This window comes from Nomascus leucogenys, chromosome 15 (genome assembly GCF_006542625.1).
Source record: "Nomascus leucogenys isolate Asia chromosome 15, Asia_NLE_v1, whole genome shotgun sequence".
Classification (NCBI taxonomy): Eukaryota; Metazoa; Chordata; class Mammalia; order Primates; family Hylobatidae; genus Nomascus; species Nomascus leucogenys.
The window spans coordinates 106616379-106637572 of NC_044395.1; the positions used below are offsets into that span (position 1 = coordinate 106616379).

The 21194-nt window shown below is 43.8% G+C and overlaps 1 protein-coding gene and 1 non-coding gene across 4 annotated transcripts in view; both read right to left on the minus strand.

Moving 5' to 3' along the window:
- Positions 1–1657: 1657 nt before the first annotated feature.
- The window catches only part of CKAP5 (cytoskeleton associated protein 5), a 106851-nt gene continuing 87314 nt past the window's right edge, over positions 1658–21194 (minus strand). For 2 of the 3 annotated variants that reach the window (XM_030794711.1, XM_030794710.1), the window contains exons 32-45: positions 20613–20806; positions 19222–19394; positions 18962–18985; positions 17879–18052; positions 17531–17651; positions 13170–13349; positions 11672–11859; positions 11013–11088; positions 9748–9936; positions 9520–9657; positions 8929–9012; positions 8675–8834; positions 2544–2695; positions 1658–2379 (exon numbers count right to left, since the gene is read on the minus strand). In XM_030794711.1, coding sequence (XP_030650571.1) covers positions 2140–2379; positions 2544–2695; positions 8675–8834; positions 8929–9012; positions 9520–9657; positions 9748–9936; positions 11013–11088; positions 11672–11859; positions 13170–13349; positions 17531–17651; positions 17879–18052; positions 18962–18985; positions 19222–19394; positions 20613–20806 — 2093 coding nt within the window. In that variant the 3' untranslated portion in view covers positions 1658–2139. The remainder of the gene's footprint in view (positions 2380–2543; positions 2696–8674; positions 8835–8928; positions 9013–9519; positions 9658–9747; positions 9937–11012; positions 11089–11671; positions 11860–13169; positions 13350–17530; positions 17652–17878; positions 18053–18961; positions 18986–19221; positions 19395–20612; positions 20807–21194) is intronic. The other variant, XM_030794712.1, reaches the window with a different exon arrangement.
- On the minus strand, positions 21002–21112 carry LOC115830556. Its single transcript, XR_004026106.1, has one exon. It is a non-coding gene; the product is annotated as a small nucleolar RNA SNORD67 (small nucleolar RNA).

Sequence of the window (21194 nt, forward strand, 5' to 3'; positions counted from 1 at the left end):
TGAGTCCAGGAGGTGGAGGCTGCAGTGAGCCACTGCACCCCAGCCTGGGTGATAGAGTGAGACCCTGTCCCAAAAGAATCCACCATCTTCAGAGCCCTGTGGCTACAGTACCTGGCCTAGGATCTTCTAACGTGGTTTTCCTCGGGAAGGGACCTGAGATAGGGATCTTTAGCACCCTCCCCTTAATGTTTTTTTCTCCTCATTTTTCAACACATCAGAAAACAAATAGGACAGAGTTCCTTGGCCTCATTCTTTGGTTCTGGTTGACTGAAAGGCAGTGAGCTTGCAGGATTTGGCAGCCCAGGGCATCAACTTGATCAAGGGGGAAGGGATTCAGAATTACTTGTAACATGCAGGACCTGCTTTTTAAACAAGAACACACATTCCCGTAAGTCTGTTTTCTTCCAACAATAGCGGTCAGTATTGTAAGCTCTAGGGACTTGGGTTTTTCAAGTCAGCTGTGCTAATTCCAGACAGGAGTACAGCCACGTTTTTTCCTCCTTTTTTTTTTTTTCCCTCCTCTTTTTTGAGACAAGGTCTTGCTCTGTTGCCCAGGCTGGAGTGCGGTAGAGTGATCATGGCTCACTGCAGCCTTGACCTCCTGGGCTCAGGTGATCCTCCCACCTCGGCCTCCCAAGTAGCTGGGACTACAGGCTTGAGCCACTATACCCAGCTAATGTTTGTATTTTTTTGGTAGAGCCATGTTGCCCATGTTGGTCTTGAATTCCTGGGCTCACGTGATCCACCCACCTTAGCCTCCCAAAATGCTACGGTTGTATGAGTGAGCCACCAGGTCCAGCCTTTGTAGCCATTCTTTCTAAATATGTCTTTCCATTATAGCAGCAAACGCCTCCATCATCCCTTCAGTGAACAAATACCCACTCCCATGTTCCCACTATAAAGGAGAGACAAGTTTAATTTCAGGAGGCTCTGGGGCCACCTCAAAACGATGACTGGAACCTTTACAGGATTAATCTTCTATCAATCTTTCATTTCTCGGACATCAATTGAGTTGAAGGTGGGCTACAACAGAAAAGTTCCTTTGAACTTTATAACTGCCCAGAATCTCCTCCTGAATCCAGAACCTTTTCATCCTGAAGAGTTTTTCTGACTGTGGAGGGAGGTCCTGTGGAATTTATTCCAGAGGTGAATACTCAGCTCACTTTCTCATCCTGACTCTGATTGAATGTGAAGCAACTGTTAGCCTGGACCAAAAGAGACTCATATAACCAAGCAGGAAACCACTAAGATTTCCCAAACTCCATTAGTCAAATGAACACAAATCTAGTTGTAGTGTGAGAACCACTGAAGCCCAGCCAATCTCTGGGGGCAATCTTGTGTGCCTTTGGTCAGCAAAGTGGTAGGATGCCCAAGAGCTTCTTGAAACGACTGGTGATGATCGGCTGGAAATCATGACCAAAATCTCAAAACAAGGAAGGATGAGATTTTTCTGCTCCCTAGGAGCTGCTTGCGGAGAGCAGGAAAGGAGAGTTCCTTCCATTCCAAAGGAATAAAAGCTCCAAGTCTGTGAGCCAAGAAAAAGGGAAGCTCCGTAAGCAGTAATTAACCTTTCTCTAACTGGCTGAATACCCAGCTGGTACCAAAAGAAGTTAAAAAATTGCTGCCCAACACTCCATGATATGGAGCATCTTGGGAGTCAGGTATAGTTAATGCAAACTTTATTTATAAAAGACTCTTAAATTAGTTGTATCATGCCATGCATTCATACAGAATACAGTGACCCTTCAGGGCGACAGAGAAGAGCTCATAAACTGAAAGGAAAACTATTAAAGAGTTTCTAATAACTATTAAAAAGCTAGGAAAGATTAGGACAATTTTACAAATGAGCAATTAGAAAGAAAAGGATCTGGGAACTAGACTGAGCAGAGGGGGGGGCAGCTGTTTGTTTACAAGTCTGTACACTAAACTCATCCACGGACAGTCTTCTAGAGCAGCGGGACGCTGACGGAGAGAAGCAGAGTATGTACAAATACTTGTGCCACAACGACTCCCCCCAGCTCCACGGCATGATACATACAACCAGTTTGTATACACTAGGCCTGCTGAGGCCATTTTAAACTATGAGGACTTCTAGTTTAGTAAACTAAAGCTGCAGGGTGCCAGGGGAGTGGGGCAGCTTCATTTGCGACTGCTCTTTATTCTCTCCAGTCTTTTTTTCAAGTCATCTATGTTAGCTGTGGAGGAGGAGGTCACAGTTCCTGAAGAGTGAGTCTGGTTAGAATCCAGGTCTGAATGCTGGTGCTGCTCCCGTGACTCCCGGAGCTGAGAGAGTTTGCTGTGGAGCATGTCTGTGGAAGAGGCGACGGTAGGAACTGCTGGTTTGGAGAGCAAAGAGGTCAGAGGAGGTCGGTCATCTTGCTATTGAGAGAAGGAGAGAGATTGTCTAAGGTCAGGTCAAGCAGGTCAAGATGCAGCTCCAGAACAATATACAGCAAGACTAAGCCACTTCTCTGTGGGCCAGCCTGCCTCGGACCTGCTTGTGACTACCCTCCCTGAGCTGCACAGAAGAAAAGGAGCAGTACCTTTGTGTTGTCCAGACCACATCGCTGTCGGAGGATCTTTAGCCTTTCCAAGTAGACTGATGGCCCCACTTCCTCCCCATTTGTGTTACCTATGGAGGACACTGTGCTTGTGGGTGTGGGCACACATGTGACCTCCATCTGAGGGGAGATGCCTAGAAAGGAAAAAGTAGAAAGAATATTCAGATATCCACATATCCCCCTTCTAAAGTGCCTTGGTTAATCTCCTACCAAAAAGAACAATTAAGAATTTCCTATACTTGAAAACTAAAAATTTCACAAGAATCTACCTGGAGTTGGTGATAAGGGTGCTCTGAAATATATAAGCTTCTTGAGAACACAAAAAATTGATACAGAAAGGCAGAAGGTAAATTGGGTCATCCATCTGCATCCTGGGTTATGCAGGGGATTGTACTCCAGTAATCCCAGGGCTGACTTGGGCAATCCAAAAGGCTGAAGCTACTCCTAAGCATACTGTAATTGCCCAACTGAAAAACCCGAGGACCTTAAATGTTTGGAAGAATTACATTAAGTTTGGACCAATGTCACACAGGAGAAACTCATTTGAACCTGTGAAGGAAGCAAGGTGTCCAAGGCTATGGTGTATTCATGGGGAAGAGAAGGAGGTGTCCAACAATTATCTAAAGAGGGCATAGAACTGGAGTGCCTGTAACTCTACCACTAAGATCAATATTCTGGCAAGAGAGAGGAAAACTGAACAAAAAATCCATCACACTTCCTAAATTTCTGGGAATGAACAATGATACAATGCAGGCCTTTAAAATATTTCACTTGGTATCAATGCAAATGCATTCCACAGGCCCCAAAGATAAGGTACTGGGAGGAAACACTGCCTTATGGTAAATAGAAAAGTAGAACAAGTTACTCCAGGGAAAAAGGACCCCTTTAATGTAAAGATGAGGAGAATCCTCTGAGGGGGTGAAAAATGAATGAAGAATTATGTAAAAGCCAGCAATAAGAGATGTCTGAATACTCTAAGGCACAAAATCAATTTAATAATCAGTGGGAATACATGCTTGTGTTGCAAATGTGCTGTTTAGGCCAAAATTATCACACATTGAACATCCCCAAAAAGGGCTTTGGAAATGAGGACAGGATGCCTGCCCTGATTAAACCATGGTATGTTTACATGTGGCGTACTGCTGGACATTCTGCACACCACACTTTAACTCCTAGGAGGTCTTTTTCATTAAAGACCAGCCTGGGCAACAAAACGAGACCCCAGCCGGGCGCAGTGGCTCACGCCTGTAATCCCAGCACTTTGGGAGATCGAGGCAGGTGGATCACTTAGAGGTCAGGGGTTCAAGACCAGCCTGGCCAACATGGTGAAACCCTGTCTCTTAAAAAAAATTCAAAAATTAGCTGGGGGTGGTGGCACATACCTGTAATCCCAGCTACCCGGCAGGCCAAGGCATGAGAATCACTTGAACCCAGGAGGCAGAAGCTGCAGTGAGCTGAGATCGCACTACTGCACTCCAGCCTGGGTGACAGAGTGAGACCCCATCTCAAACCCCACAAAAACAAAGAGACCCCATTTCAAAAAATAAAAAGACTTGTAAAGTCTTGGAAAGGTGTAATTTAAGGTGTCAAAAAAGAACTATTTAAGAGAACAAAGCCCAGCAAGATACAGGCTGAGAGTGGATATGATCAGGGTCTGAAAACCACAAAGGGACATGCTTTGACAGGCAGACACGTTCTCAGATGTAAGAGTAGGTGAATGTCACTCAACTCGGAAAGAACGAAGCATAGGACTGCTGAGAGGGCACTTTTGCAGTTGGGTCTGTCTTGTCTTGGTTTAAGGCTCAGGATAGCTATTTTCTATAACTGAAACCTCCTAAGTCTTCCGTTTGTCTCTAGATCCTGTGAGCAGTAATTCTCGAATAGGGGCTTTTTCACTGTGGGGGCAGTAACATTTCAGCTTAAACTTAGTTACTGATTCATTCATATCATTTAACAAGTATCATCATGTGTGGCGTAAGGGCAGGGATGCGTTTGTTAGGTAATTTCATTGTTACGTGAACACCTAGTTGGTATAACCTGCCACACACCTAGGCTACAAGCCTGTGCGGCATGTTAGTGTACTGAATACTGTAGGCAAGTTTAACACAGTGTTAGGTATTTATGTATCTAAACATAGAGAAGGTACAGTAAGAATGCTGTGTAAAAGATAAATGGTACACCTGTATAGGGCGTTTCCCAGGACTGCAAGTTGCTCTGGGTGAGTGAGTGGTGTGTGAAGGTGAAAGCCTAGGACACTACTGTCGACTTTAGAAACACTGTACACTTAGGCTACACTCAACTTACACAAGAATAACTGTGCTATGACATGATGACAGCTATGGTATCATCAGGTGGTAGGAATTTTTCAGCTCCATTATCATCTTATGGGGCTGGCTGGGCATGGTGGCTCACACCTGTAATCCTAGGACTTTGGGAGGCTGAGGTGGGGGGATCACTTGAGACCAGGAAGACCAGGAGTTCAAGACCAGCTGAGGCAACATGGTGAAACCCTGTCTCTACTAAAAATACACACAAAAAATTAGCTGGGTGTGGTGGCGCGCAACTGTCCAGCTACTCAGGAGGCCAAGGCAAAAGAATCACTTGAACCTAGGAGGTGGAGGTTGCAGTGAGCCGAGATCATCACTGCATTCCAGCCTGGATGACAGAGTGAGACCCTGTCTCAAAATAAATAACCTTATGGGACCACCATGATCCATGCAGTCCGTCATTGGGCAAAATGTTGATATGCATGATTAGACACAGATGCTGAACAACCTAATAAATACATTATATAGTATGGGCCGGGCGTGGTGGCTCATGCTTGTAATCCCAGCACTTTGGGAGGCCGAGGTGGGCAGATCACGAGGTCAGGAGATCGAGACCACGGTGAAACCCCGTCTCTACTGAAAATACAAAAAATTAGCCGGGCGTGGTGGCGGGCGCCTGTAGTCCCAGCTACTCGGAGAGGCTGAGGCAGGAGAATGGCGTGAACCCGGGAGGCGGAGCTTGCAGTGAGCCGAGATTGCGCCACTGCACTCCAGCCTGGGCGACAGAGCGAGACTCCGTCTCAAAAAAAAAAAAAAAAAAAAAAAAAAATAAATAAATAAATAAATACATTATATAGTATGTTAGAGGTATAAGTGCTATGGTGGGGTGAGGGATAGGTAGCAAGTTTTAAACAATAAGGTTTTACTGGCCAGGCACAGTGGCTCATGCCTGGGAGTACTTTGGGAGGCCAAGGCAGGCGGATCAACTGAGGTCAGGAGTTGGAGACCAGCCTGGCCAATATGGTGAAACCCTGCCTCTACTAAAACTACAAAACTTAGCTGGGCGTGGAGGTGCACGTCTATAATCCCAGCTACTCGGGAGGCTGAGGCAAGAGAATCTCTTAAACCTGGGAGGCGGAGGCTGCAGTGAGCCAAGATCGTGTCACGGCACTCCAGCCTGGGCGAGAGGGCAAGACTTCATCTCAAAAAAAAAAAAAAGTTTCACTAAGATGGTGGTATTTGAACAAAGATGTGAAAGAGGAAAAGGGGCTAGGCAACAAAACCATCTAAGGAAGAGCATTTATGTGTAAGAAATAGCCAGTGTAAAGGCCCTAAGAAGATACATGCCTGGTGTGTTCCAGAAACAACCAGGGGGAGGCCAGGTGTGGTGGCTCACACCTGAAATCCCAGAACTTTGGGAGGCCGAGGTGGGTGGATCACTTGAGCCCAGGAGTTAGAGACCAGCCTGGGCAACAAGGAGAAACCCTGTCTCTACGAAAAATACAAAAATTAGCCAGGCATGGTGGCATGCACCTGTAGTGCCAGCTACTCGGGAAGCTGAGGCAGGAGGACTGCTTGAACCCAGTGAGCCATGATCACGCCACTGCACTCCAGCCTGAGTGACAGAGCGAGACCCTGACTCAAAAAGAAACAAGGGGGCTGGTGGGGCCGGAGTGAAAACAACAGTAAGGGGAACTAGGTGATGAGGTACTAGAGGCATTGGCAGGTCCTATAAACACAGGACCTCAGAGACCTTTAAAGGGCCTTTTGCTTTTGCTGAGTGAAAGGGAGAGCCTCTGGAAAATGTTTCATTAGAGTCTGATGCTATGTGTAGAAAAGAATAGAGGAAGGCAGGGTGGAAGCAGGGAGATCAAGTAGGAAGATAGTACAGTAACACAGATGAGACAGAACACACACACCAAGGTGGTAGCAGTGAAGATGAGAAGTGTGGATGAATTCTGCATATGGTTTGCAGTAGAGCCAAAATAATTTCCTGACGGAAAGGAAGAGAAGACTCAAAAGCTTTGGATCTGAACAAACTCGAAGGATAAAGTTGCCATCAACCAAGATGGAGAAGAATGTAAATGGATCAGCTGGGCATGGTGGCTCACGCCTGTAATCCCAGCACTTTGGGAGGCCGAGGTGGGCGGATCATGAGGTCAGGAGATCGAGACCAGCCTGGCCAACATGTTGAAACCCTGTCTCTACTAAAAACACAAAAAATTAGCTGGGCATGGTGGCACACGCCTGTAGTCCCACCTACTCGGGAGGCTGAGGCACGAGAATTGCTTAAACCCAGGAGGCGGAGGTTGCAGGGAGGTGGAGGTTGCAGTGAGCCAAGATCGCACCACTGCATTTCAGCCTGGGCAACAGAGCGAGACTGTCCCAAAACAAAACAAAACAAAAAGTAAATTGATCAGGCTTACAGGATGATCAGGACTTTAATTTTTTGTTTGTTTTTGAGACAGAGTCTTGCTCTGTCACCCAGGCTGGAGTGCAGTGATGTGATCTCGGCTCACTGCAACCTCCTCCTCCTGGGTTCAAGTGATTCTTCTATCTTAGCCTCCTGAGTAGCTGGGACTACAGGCGCACGCCACCACACCCAGCTAATTTTTCTGTTTTTAGTAGAGATGGGGTTTCACCATATTGGCCAGGCTAGTCTTGAACTCCTGACCTCGTGATCTGCCTGCCTCAGCCTCCCAAAGTCCTGGATTACAGGCGTGAGCCACCGTGCTCGGCCAGGACTTTAGTTTTTGACATGTAGAGTTTATAATGTCTATGTGAGGCTGGGCACAGTGGCTCACGCCTGTAATCCCAGCACTTTGAGACGCCAAGGTGGGTGGATCACCTGAGGTCAGGAGTTCAAGACCAGCCTGGCTAACATGGTGAAACCCCATCTCCATTAAAAATACAAACATTAGCTGGGTGTGGTGGCACCCGCCTGTGGTCCGAGCTACTCAAGAGGCTGAGGCAGGAGAATCACTTGAACCTGGGAGGCGGAAGCACAGCACCCCAGCCTGGGCAACAGAGTGAGACTCCGTCTCAAAAAAAAAAAAGAAACAATGTGTATTTGAAACCCAGGTGGAGATACCATGTAGGATATGGCAGTTTGGAAATGAGGAAGGAGGTCTAAGCTGGAGATTTAAATGTTATTTAAGGTGGTGAAAGTAGATGAATTCCTTAAGGAAATAAGAGGAAGAGAGAAGACAATCACAGACTGAACCCGGAGGATGTCCACATTAAAAGGTCGAGTGAGGCCGGGCGCAGTGGCTCATGCGTATCATCTCAGCACTCTGGGAGGCCGAGGCGGGCGGATCACCTGAGGTCGGGAGTTCCAGACCAGCCTGACTAACATGGAGAAACTCCGTCTTTACTAAAAATACAAAAAATTAGCCGGGCATGGTGGCGCATGCCTGTAATCCCAGCTACTTGGGAGGCTGAGGCAGGAGAACAGCTTGAACCCGAGACTGCGCCACTGCACTCCAGCCCGAGCAACAAGAGCGAAACTCCGTCTCAAAAAAAAAAAGGTCAGAGCGAGTGAGCAAGAATCAGTCAAAGGCCAAGAAGGAATAGCCAGTGAGACTGGAGGAAAACAAGACAGCGTGGAGAACTGGAAGCGAAGTGAAGCTGTCTCAAGGGCAGGGAACAATTTACCATTGTCAAATACTGATGATGGGTCAATTCAGGTGGCTAAGAATTGACCACTGGATATAGCAATGGGAAGACCATTTGGGGACCATTAAGTATTGAGCTTCATGGGTATGAATTTAAACCAACCCAAACTTCAGGTTCCTGAGCTAGGAGCTATTTTGAGCTTATTCCTGGAGCTATAAAAGGAAACCATACCTGTTGAAGTGGAAATACGACCTTTGCCCTCCCTCTCCATCTCAATCACCCGAAGGCCTCTTTCAACATAGCTCTGGAAGAACTGTGAGGAATTTTTCAAAAATGGTTCAATGTCAGCATCTGAGTATTTCTTCTTATATTCATATAACTCTGCTAGTCCCTGGTGAACAGGAAAAGGGAAGAGGTGGCGATGAATGTTAGTGTCCCTTTACCATAAAGCAGACCCCTATTCTGCTTAACCCTTTCACTCTCACCTCTTTAGTGTTTTCTTTAGAGCCAATCTTCTTAAAAATCTCAGCTAAGAAATCATTCACTTTGGCCTTTGATGATTTTTCATCCTGAAAAGTTGAAAGACATAGGAAGAATTGGTTAGACTTGAGTTATTAATTAGGAACTGATGGTTGGATATGAACAGAAAATATCTCAAAATCTGGGCCTTATTGGTATGTTCCTACAGATAATAGATGCACCAATGATGCAGGTCTTGCAGCAGAAGCACTAACATTCTGGGTTACTGAATGCCTCCAGTCTCAGATTTCCACCTCAAGTTCATGGAGAAGGAACTGACACATTCTTTCCATGTTAAGCAGAGCTAGCTAGCTATCTGGTGACCAATGCCTTAGGCATCTTTCTTGGGGACCAAAAAACACATGGTTATACTTAGTTTAGATTTTAAAATTTCAAGGTGGAAACGGTTACTGCACCACAGCAGGAGACTGATTCGACCCGTCCATGAGCCTTCACCTTGGACCTTCGGAAAGCACATCCTGGTGACCTAACACCTTAGATAAGATCACTTCCGGTGTAGCCTCATTTCCCTCAATCTTTCAAGTCAGGCCACTCACTATTCGAGACGCTCCCTTTTCTGTTTCCTTATCAGACTTGCTCCCAGTCTGGTCCATACTGTGCTTCATCATCCGGCAGAGATGGGCCTCCAGCTCAGACTCGTTTTTGTTGTCGATCATCGTTAGGTGGTCCAGGATCTGAGGGAGACACATGCATGACTGACAGCACTGCCATTTCCATGATTTTCTCTCAAGCTCCCTCAGAGACCGGTTGCGATTCTTGCTCACCTTGGGCCCTTTTAATTTGCATAAGGTGTGTAGCAGGGTCTTTAGGGTCCTTATGGGAAATTCACTTTTGCATTGCTTCAGTTTCTCTTTGGGGAACACCTTCATGAAAATGTGGATATCCAGAAGAATTCTGTCTAGGTTAATACTATTGATGGTATCAGGCAACAGTCGAACCATTCTCCAGAGACACTATTGAAAAAAGAATAAAAGAGTTAGAAGGAGTCACTGAAGAATGAGGATAATTTGTCACCATTCATCTTCCCTAAGCTTTGAGCTCACTTCTAAAAGATGGCCAGGGCTATAAATGTGGCACATATCTTTCAAGTTCAGCTGCTAAAACATGAAAATTTTTAATCACTTCTACCATGACACCAGCTGAAGTGAGACCAGTCATTCATCTAGTCATCCATCTCTACTCCTTCCCACTCCCCAGAGCTAGGGGCATCATTTAACCTGGTAGGAATTCTCTCTTGGGTTTCCTTCGTTCCTGAGAGTAAAGTAGTTCATATTGCTTAATCAAATCTAATGCAAGGGGACAAAATGTCTGATACTAATTCAGTGTAATAACAATATTATAATGTTGTAAATATGTTCATTTGGTCTCTTTCACAAAAGGGACCAAGTATCATAGGGCTGTAGATATCTTTTTCCCCAAAATAAATGAAATCTGTTTCAAACTTCTTTCCTTTTGATCCTCGGAGAATTAGTAAAATATTTACAAAATATTTCCTCCCTTTCACTGTTTGAGGCCACGAACGGTTTAGGCCTGAACTTAGAATATAAATTGTAGGAAGGGAAAAACTGAAGACCAATTCATATGTGTGTGTGTGTGTGTGTGTGTGTGTGTGTGTGTATGTGTATTATATACATATATATAATATACATATATAACATATTAAGATATACATTTATAATACATATATAACACACACATATATAAAAAAACATATACATATTTTTTAGAGATGGGGTCTCACTGTTGCCAAGGCTGGAGTGTAGTGGTATGATCAAGCTCACTTCTGGGTTCAAGTAATCTCCTCACCTCTGCCTCCTGAGTAGCTGTTACTATAGGTGCATGCCACTGCACCTGGCTAAATTTTTAAAAATTTATTTTATTAATATTCTTATTATGAAAAATATATTTTCAGGTGTGACTTGGTTGATTTGAGCCTATGTCTTTCTTAGCTCCAATTCCTCTTTCCCCATACTTTTAACAAAGTGATTGCATCTTTGAAAGAAAAGAGATCAAATCATTTCAACTTCACCTTCATAACAAGCTCTGAGAATTTGGGAGAACTGGCTGTTGCTAGCAGGCTGTCTTGGAGCAAAACAAGTAGGGCACTGGAAGAAAAACCCAACACAACAGCATTAAGTTTCAAACCTGCATTCCAATTAGAATCAGCAGTTGAAAGGGCAAGTGAGATTACTCTATTCATCTAATAAAGTGAGAGGTCATGGATCAGGAATTGTCCTGGACTACCTGACATTCAGTTAAGAAAATAAACATTGTTTAAGCCTTTTAAGTCACCACTTGGTAAGTGTTAAGGTTTGTGACTCTATTTCTCATTGTCACTGGTAGCTGAGAAAGAATAAAATATACCTGAAATGTACAAGAAAAATGTAACTGACAAACTTTACAGCCCTATTCTAGAAAATGCATGATATTGGCTGGCTGGCTAAGTATTTACTAGTTTTAGCTATGGTCTCAGGCTAAAATACCTTTGGTCCATGATGAAGAGTAATAAATCAACTTCCTAGGCGCACTTAAAGTTGTAACTACATCAGTCATAATTTTAAGTGTGCCTAGGAAGTTGATTTTTGACTGTTAGGTTGCCTAGGAAGTTGACTTATGGACGTTATGGTTTCTAAGTGTAGACAAAAGAGAGGATGCCCCAGGCTCTATTGGCTGAGAGTACAGATATACCTCAGGATGTTGGTCTGGTCTGACTTCTCCAGAACCTTCACCACCAAGAGGTTCACAGAGCGGATGACCTGTTGTCCTTCCTCAAGATCTTCAATCCGAGAATCCAGCATTAAGGTGATGAGGCCATGCATTAGGTCTTTTAGTACTCCAGTGGAGGCCTCCCGGGCAAGGCTCTCTATCTGAAACAGCTATCCAGACATACTTGTGTCAGGGAGGTGTAAAACTCAATATAGAGAGTAAAGAATAGAAATGTGGGTGGCATATTCTGATAAATATTCAATTATGTTGTATTTTTTTTTTTTTTGACGGAGTCTCCTCTGTTCCCCAGGCTGGAGTGCCAGTGGCATGATCTCGGCTCACTGCAAGCTCTGCCTCCCTGGTTCACGCCATTCTCCTGCCTCAGTCTCCCGAGTAGCTGGGACTATAGGCGCCCACCACGCCGGGCTAATTTTTGTATTTTTTTTTTTTAGTAGAGATGGGGTTTCACCATGTTAGCCAGGATGGTCTCGATCTCCTGACCTCATGATCCACCTGCCTTGGCCTCCCGAAGTGCTGGGATTACAGGTGTGAGCCACTGCGCCCAGCTATGTTGTATTTTTAGAAATTCAGAGTATTTTTTTTTTTTCCTGAGACAGAGTCTCACTCGTCACCCAGGTTGGAGTGCAATGGTGTGATCTCAGCTCACTGCAACCTCCGCTTCCCAGGTTCAAGCGATTATCCTACCTCAGCCTCCCGAGTAGCTGGGATTACAGGCACCCGCCACCAGGCCTGGCTAATTTTTTGTATTTTTAGTAGAGATGGGGTTTCACCATCTTGGCCAGGCTGGTCTTGAACTCCTGACATCGTGATCCACCCACCTCGGTCTCCCAACATGCTGGGATTATAGGCATGAACCACCGTGCCCGGCCACAGTATTTGTTTTTACATGTGAAATTATTTATTGTTATGCCAAATTTGTAATTTCTGGCTAGTTGGTGTCATTAAGTCCACCCTTTTAGCCCTAATTTAAGAAAGCATATTGAAATCTGAGTGAGACTATCTTTATTATCCTTATAATCTGCTCTAAAGGTAAAACACTGACAAATTTTTTTCCCTTTTATTTTTAGTTGACATGTAATAATTGTAAAAATTTATGGAATACAGAGTGATATTTCAATACACGTATACAATGTGTACTGATCAAACCAGGCTAATTAGCATTTTTAATGTAACTATACTTATCTGTGGAAAGGCAGCTATGGCCTACCATGCCTGATGAAGAAACTGGCCGGAAGAAGCTAGGTAGTCTGTAAGCATTTTACTTTATATCCTAACAGTAAGGTGGGATGGAGTGTAGCCAAACATCCAATGGAAGCCATCAGTAGCTTGCTATACAATGCATGTAAAATTCTACCAAGTGACACAGAACTCACTGCAACATCTGCATGGACTCTGGCTTTTGAACCTATGTAGGATGACAGATTGATGGGAAGCTGAAATTCTGCAGTGGTGTCCTTACCGAAATCATGTTGCCAATGATACAGCTATACAACTTGATGATCTCATCCTTCTCCAATTTCTCATCTGCCATGTGTGTGTTGTAGATGAGTCTTAGCTGCATAAACGTGGCTATAAGAAACTGATCAATATGGCCAGACATGGCTTCAGCTTTGTCTTCCTGTCTCAGGACCTCATCGATCTGATAACAAAAATTTCAAGACATATTTTCCAAGCTTCATACATCTAAAATAGCGGAAGACACTATATGAAACTTCTCTGTAAGAATATTTATTAGCAAAGTACTTCCAAAGTCTTACCTTAAAAAAAAGCCCATTTACTTATTTATTTTATTCATTTATTATTTTGAGACAGAATTTTGCTTTCACCCAGGCTGGAGTGCAGTGGCACGATCTTGGCTCACTGCAACCTCCACCTTCCGGTTTCAAGTGATTCTCCTGCCTCAGCCTCCTGAGTAGCTAGGATTACAGGCACCTGCCACCACGCCAATTTTTGTATTTTGAGTAGAGACGGGGTTTCACCATGTTGGCCAGGCTGGTCTCGAACTCCTGACTTCGTGATCCGCCCACCTCAGCTTCCCAAAGAGCTGGAATTACAGGTGTGAGCCACCGTGCCTGGTCCCATTTAAATATAAATAACTAGTCTTTAGGGATTCAGTCATTCAGCAAATATTTACTGAGCAAGATATTAGATAAATTAGTCACAGGTTCGATTCTAAGAGGCTCACTGTCTAGTTCAGGGAATAATAATCCTTATGTTTGGCTGGGCAGTGGCTCAAGTCTGTAATCCCAGCACTCTGGGAGGCCAAGGTGGGTGAGTCACTTGAGGTCAGGAGTAGGAGACCAGTCTGGCCAACATGGTGAAACCCCATCTCTACCAAAAATAGAAAAATTAGCCTGGCGTGGTGGTAGGCACCTGTAATCTCAGCTACTCGGGAGGCTGAGGCAGGAGAATTGCTTGAACCTAGGAGGCGGAGGTTGCAGTGAACCGAGATCACGACATTGAACTCCAGTCTGGGCGACAGAGCGAGACTCCATCTCAGAAACAAAACAAAACAAAAATACTTATGTTTAAATGTTCGATTTATTAAAAAGAGTGCTTTTTAGACTCTTCAGACAGGGCTGATATTAAGATCTCCATTTACCAGATGAAAAGTGAGGCTCAGAAAGATCAGACTACTGGTCCAAACTCAAAAACTCAGCTTTCTCACATACTGGTCCAGTGTTCTGTTTCAGTACACTGGTTGTCACTAATGGTAATAAGGCATTGTTTATATCTTATCTATTAGCAAGTTCTGTGGATTCTACTTCCAAAAGAAACCCTGAAACCATGACTTCCTTCCTCTTCACCATTATCATCCTAGTGGCACATAATATCTTTCATATAAATTTTGGCCACAACTTCCTAAAAGAATTGCTGGAATTCACTCTTGTCGTGCATATAATCTTATCTCTAGAGTGGCCAGAGTAATTTCTTCCATAACTAATACAAACAAAAAACCTGCAAAGGTGAAAAAAAAAAAGTACATTACAGAAACGTTGAAAGGGTAGTAGAGGAACTCTTTTATCCTGAATTATTTAAGAGTAAGTTGTCAATCTGATGTTCCATGACCCTGATACTTTAGGGTATACTTATTAACAACAAGGACATTCTCCTTCATAAGTACAATAAAACCATCAACATCAAGAAATTAACACTGATGTTACTACCATCTAATCCTCAGACTCCATTCCATTTTCTCTAATGACCTCAATTATGTCCTTTAAAGCAAAAGACCAGTCTAGAATCATGCACTGCATTTACCTGTCATGTCTGTCAGTCTCTTTATAGTGTAGGACAGTTCTTCAGTGTTTCCTTGACTTTCTGGACCTTGAATCTTTTTTTTTTTTTTTTTTTTTTTTTTTTTTTTTGAGATGAAGTTTCGTTCTTGTTGCCCAGGCTGGAATGCAATGGCACAATCTTGGCTCATAGCAACCTCCGCCTCCCGGGTTCGAGCTATCCTCCTGCCTCAGCCTCCCGAGTAGCTGGGATTACAGGCATGTGCCACTATGCCCAGCTATTTTTTTTTGTATTTTTAGTAGAGACAGGGTTTCTCCATGTTGGTCAGGCTGGTCTCAAAACCCCGATCTCAGGTGATCTGCCCACCTCGGCCTCCCAAAGTGCTGGGATTACAGGTGTGAGCCACAGCGCCCAGCTTTGACTTTGAATCTTTATAAAATGTCCTTAATTTGTATTTCTCTGATGTTTCCCATGATTCAGGTTATGCAACATTAGAAACATCAGCAAAGTGATGTGAAACTCTCACTGGATCCTATCAGTGTAGCACATAATTTCCTTTTATCACCCTGACGTAGTGGCTCATGCCTGTAATTCCGGCACTTTGGGAGGCCGAGGCGGGTGGATCACCTGAGGTCAGGAGTTCAAGACCAGCCTGGTCAACATGGTGAAACCCCTTCTCTACTAAAAATACCAAAATTAGCTGGGCGTGGTGGTGGGTGCCTGTAATCTCAGCTGCTAGGGAGGCCGAGGCAGGAGAACTGCTTGAACCCAGGAGGCAGAGGCTGCAGTGAGCTGAAATTGCCCTACTGCACTCCAGACTGGGCAACAGGGTGAGACTCCATCCCAAAAAAAAAAAAAAAATTACAAAAAAAATTTCATTTTGTCATATTGTTGTTGATTCACTTTGGGTTGTTTTATTTTTTATTTTTATTTTATTTTATTTTATTTATTTATTTTTTTGAGACGGAGTCTTGCTCTGTCGCCCAGGCTGGAGTGCAGTGGCGCAATCTCGGCTCACTGCAAGCTCCGCCTCCCGGGTTCACGCCATTCTCCTGCCTCAGCCTCTCTGAGTAGCTGGGACTACAGGTGCCCGCCACCACACCCGGCTAATTTTTTGTATTTTTAGTAGAGACGGGGTTTCACCGTGGTCTCGATCTCCTGACCTTGTGATCCACCCACCTCAGCCTCCCAAAGTGCTGGGATTACAAGCGTGAGCGACCGCGCCCGGCCTATTTTTTATTTTTTAAATTTTATTTATTTATTTTTTGGAGATGGAGTCTCGCTCTGTCGCCCAGGCTGGGGTACAATGGCATGATTTCGGCTCACTGCAACCTCCGCCTCCTGGGTTAAAGTGATTCTCCTGCCTCAGCCTCCTGAGCAGCTGGGACTACAGGCGTGCGCCACCACACCCAGCTAATTTTTGTATTTTTAGTAGAGATGGGGTTTCACCATATTGGCCAGGCTGGTCTCAAACTCTGGACCTCGTGATCCACCCACCTTGGCCTCCCAAAGTGCTGGGATTACAGGTGTGAGCCACCGCACCTGGCCTATTTTTTTTTTTTTGAGACATGGTCTCACTCTGTCACCCAGGCTGGAGTACAGTGGTGCAATCACAGCTCACTGCAGCCTCAACCTCCCAGACTCAAGCAATCTTCCCGCCTTAGCCTCCTGAGCAGCTGGGACTCCAGGCAGGGGCCACCATACCCACCCGTGACTTCTCTTTTAAAAAATTTCTAATGGTTTCCCATCACAACTGAAATAAAATCCAAACAACTCACCCTGGTGCTTTTAAAGCCCTACATGATATGATCACTGTCTGCCTCTCAAATCTCATTCTGTATCATTGTCCCCCTTTAACACTATGCTCCAGGCACATGAACCTTCTCTTATTTCCTTGAACTTCAAGTTCATTTCTGCCCTAAGGCCTTTGAGTACTAGCTCTTTCCTCTCCTTGGCATACTCTTAGCCCCAAGGATATCAGAGTTTTCGTGATTACCCAGTCTAAGTATCTACTCAGTTCCTTTCTGTCATTCCTCCATTTAAGTTATATTTACAGAGTTGTTACAACTGTGTGATATTTTCTTATTTGTCTCTGTCCACTAAAATCTAAAAAAGTTCCATGAGAGTTGGTCCTTACTTGTTAGCTGCTGTTTTATCTCTAGCCTCTGGTGAATCAATGCAATTATAAAAAATGCAAGGCTTAGCTAGGTGCAGTGATGCAAGCCTGTTGTCCCAGCTACTCAGGAAGCTGAGAGAGGAGGATTACTTGAGCCCAGGAGTTTGGGGCTGCAGTGTGCTATGATAGTGCCTGTGAATAGCCACTGTACTCCAGCCTGGACAACATAGTGAGACCTGGTCTCAAAGGAGAAGGAAAAAAAAAAAAAAAAAAAAGTAAGGCTCTATTAGAGTCACATCCTCTGAGGCAAGTGATGACTGAGTGGCACCTGTGCATTTCTTTCCTTGGGAAAGTATGAAACACTGCCTGCATCCCCTAATGCTGTGACTCTGCGAGTGCGCAATTCATCACATTTATAGCCTCTATGTCCACCAATGGAATCCCTGTCATGGGAGCACACCCATTACCTGTGTCAGAGCTTGGATACTTGTGTTGATGTCACCACTGGCTACTTGGGAGATAATGAAATTGATTGTGGATGCTGTATTACTGTGCATGTCATCGAAATGTGGAGAAACAGCCCGGATCCTAGATAGCAGAACAAAGAGAAAACTTCAATCTCTATTACAAGACATCCCAGTCAACTGGAGTTACACAATTCTCCACTAGGTCCAGGTCTTAGTTAACAACTGCTATCATTCAGAAAGTAATCAGTTCTAAAAAGTTTTAACTGCACATTACCACAAAGGCACATTTCATGTATGCCTTCTGATCATCATGAACTGCTCATATTTAAATGAAAGAGTTTAACTCACTTGGGTTCAGGAATAAGGACTGGCTCAAAAATGTCATCCAGTTTGTGCTGAACAAGTTCTGGCATTTCACATCGGACTGTACCACTGTCATTCTCAATCTCATCTAGATCCAGCTGGAATTCTCGGCGGACCATCTGGGCTGCCTCAGGATGCCCACTCATGCTTCGGGCTTGGCTAAGGGAAGCAAAAGGAGGCTCCTGAACTAAAAGAGACTTCTTAACCAAAGGGCAAGAGTAGCACTGTCAGTTGCCCCAGAGCTTCAGGACAGATGTTCAACTTCTGGTTTCAGCCCCCCTGAATGATTTAAGTCCCTCTGAGTCTAAGCAAGTGCCTTTAATAGGCAACATTGGTTCATGAATATCCTAAGAGGGTAGATAACTTTAATTTGTACTTACACTACCTGCCAAGTTAATAAGTATTTGTTCTAGTTCACTAAAGCCAACAAACCTTGTACTTCTATTCCTGATGGGGCAGAAAACAATAAAATATATTTGTATTGACTCAAAGTTCACTACTTATGGGCAAATACATAAGAAAAATCTAGACTGGTTGGTTCTTTTCCACCAAATTAACCAGTACTTTAATTTTGCTAATCATAAGTACCATTCCATGCAGTGTTCAGCACATTTTATACTTTGTGAGACCACCAGTCACCCCTTTTTAGAATATTCACTCTTGACAGGTCAGGGCCAGCTTTACATCCAAGAAATAGGGATTCAAAGTTTCCAAATTCAAGTTCGTTAAAATTATACTCATGACACAACCCAAAATAGAGCTGTCTTGCTTAGGAGGCAGTATTTTGAGTCCCTAAGCCAATTTTGGGTTGCATGTATTTTATTTAGCCTTATCTCAAGAATAGGAAACTAAGCACAACCAAGTATAACACAAAGAAGAAAGTGAATCAATATTTTAGCCACATGACATTGAACTTTTGTGGAAGACTTGATTCTTGGGGTACTTATGGACACCCTCTACCCTGATTATAAACTCTAAGCTAGTCACCCTCCAGAGGGGATGAATCCAAGTCAGAAGTTAGAAAGATATAAGAGCCCTGCTAATGAGAAATTAGCAGGCAGTACTTACATCCTATAAGTGCGATACATAATTCTGTCCACGGAAAAGCAGTGAAAGAAGGCACAAGACCATTTAGAAGTGGTTTTGAGACAAAGACAAAGACAATGAAGACTGAAGGATCAAACATTTGGTTACAATACATTTACCCAGACACTCTGTCATGCATGATAATGGCTACAAGAACTCAAGATTATGTTACAGGACAGGCTGTGAGCACACAAGGCAAAGGCCACGGAGATGCTCTCAGACAAGTATCTCCATCTACATACTTGAGTTTGGAAGACATGTCCTCAGCTGGTCCCTTGCGTAACATGTTGGCATTGGAGCTTATGTTCTGTGCACGCTGAGGTTTCTCTTCCACCTGTTTTATTGGTGCAGCAGAGGGTCTCTTTGCTGACCGCTTAATCCTCTCCTCAAGCATGCTCATATCCTTTTCAGAAAGCTGTAAAAAGAGGCCAAATTTAGAAACCTAACTGGATAACTCAATAGTATCTATTTTCATATCAAAACAAATAGAACCTTCTATGTTAGGACATGTTTACTTTCAAAGCACCACATTTCAAAATCAACTACTGTTAATACCTGCCTAGCTGCTATAGGAAGAGGAGATATGAAAGAAGGAGAGGGGCTGGGCACAGTGGCTCATGCTTGTAATCCCAGCACTTTGGGAGGCCAAAGCAGGAGGATCACTTGAGCCCAGGAGTTTTGATACCAGCTTGGGCAACATGGTGAAACCCCATCTCTACAAAAAGTATAAAAATTAGCTGGGTGTGGTGGCACGTGCCTGTAGTCCTTGCTACTCAGGAGGCTGAAGTCAGAGGATCACTTGAGCCCGGGAGGTGGAGGCTGCAGTGAACCATGATCACACCTCTGCACTCCAACCTGGTGACAGAGCAAGACCCTGTCTCAAAAAAAAAAAAAGAAAGAAAGAAAGGATAAAAAAGAAAGCCAATTAGTAACTACAAATAAAAAGGTCAAAAATTAAATGAAGCTTCCCCATTTTTGTTTTGTCACCACTATGTAGCTGTGTGACTATGGGCAAGAAACTTCATTTTTGGTCATCTGTAAAATTCCCAACTGCTTTATATTCTTCACTGGGTAGTAGTGAGAATTTAATTAGAAAATATAAGTAAATGTATTTAAGCCCAGTGTAAATATATGGTGACACTATGAGGTAACTGAAGACGGAGGTCCAGACTCACTCAAACGAAATAAGAGGTCAGAGGCAGAACCTAATGTGAGTGGAAAACTGGCTCACGGCTGTAGTGCAAGATGTGATCTGACAGATACTAGCATCCACACTATACACAAATAAGCACTTTTTAACCAAAAACTCGATGCAGTAAAAATTACAGAGCAGACTGCCAGGCAGAATTTAAACCCAGGACTAGCTCAGATTTCTTGATTCAAAAATAGCACTCATTTCTAAAGCAAATTTGCTATGAATAGAAAGCTCAGAAAAGAAAACTTGATTTCCATTAAAACAGCCTAATCAGAGACACCTCAAGGGTCTATCTGGATTCTAGGACACATTGATAGGTTGAGTTGACTAAAAAGTAGTAAAAACTTAGCTACAGTTGAGAGGACAGGAAACCTAACACCTAGGAGATCTTGCAATTCTTTACACGACATGCTGACAGTGTTCAGAGAAGTCACTCACATTTCCAATCAGTTTGAACACCTGATCCCCATGTACATTGTACACCGTTACAATGGTGTTGAGTGCAGCATTGCGTACAGCATTGTCACGGTCTCCTATGTGAACAGCTATTTCCTTTAAGGCTTTTCCTGGGGTTGGTTGGCAAACATTCATGCCATAGGACTCAACCAGACATCCCAGCTCTTCCAGGCACTCTGATGGGGGAGAAAGGCTAGATTAATGAGACAACACATATTTGGGACAGAGACTTATCCTTACTAGAGAAGTTTCCCTTGGCATATATGAAGGACTAAAATCTTACTCTGGCTCTGCCTAGGATTTTTTGTTTACTGCCTTCTCTCAGTGAAAAAATGGTATTTCAGCAAGTGCTCCTGAAAGGAAGAGATGCCTGTGAGTCAGATGGCCCCTGTGCACTTGATTTTGTCACCAGGGTGATACTGAGTGGTGCCTGTATCACCTGATACCATGGCTCCACCAGTGTGCAACTCATCACTCTCACAGTCTAAATCAGGAGGTTGGAATCAACTACACAGGCACTGCAGAAATTTATTTGTTCATCTATAAACTATTTCTTCTATAGGC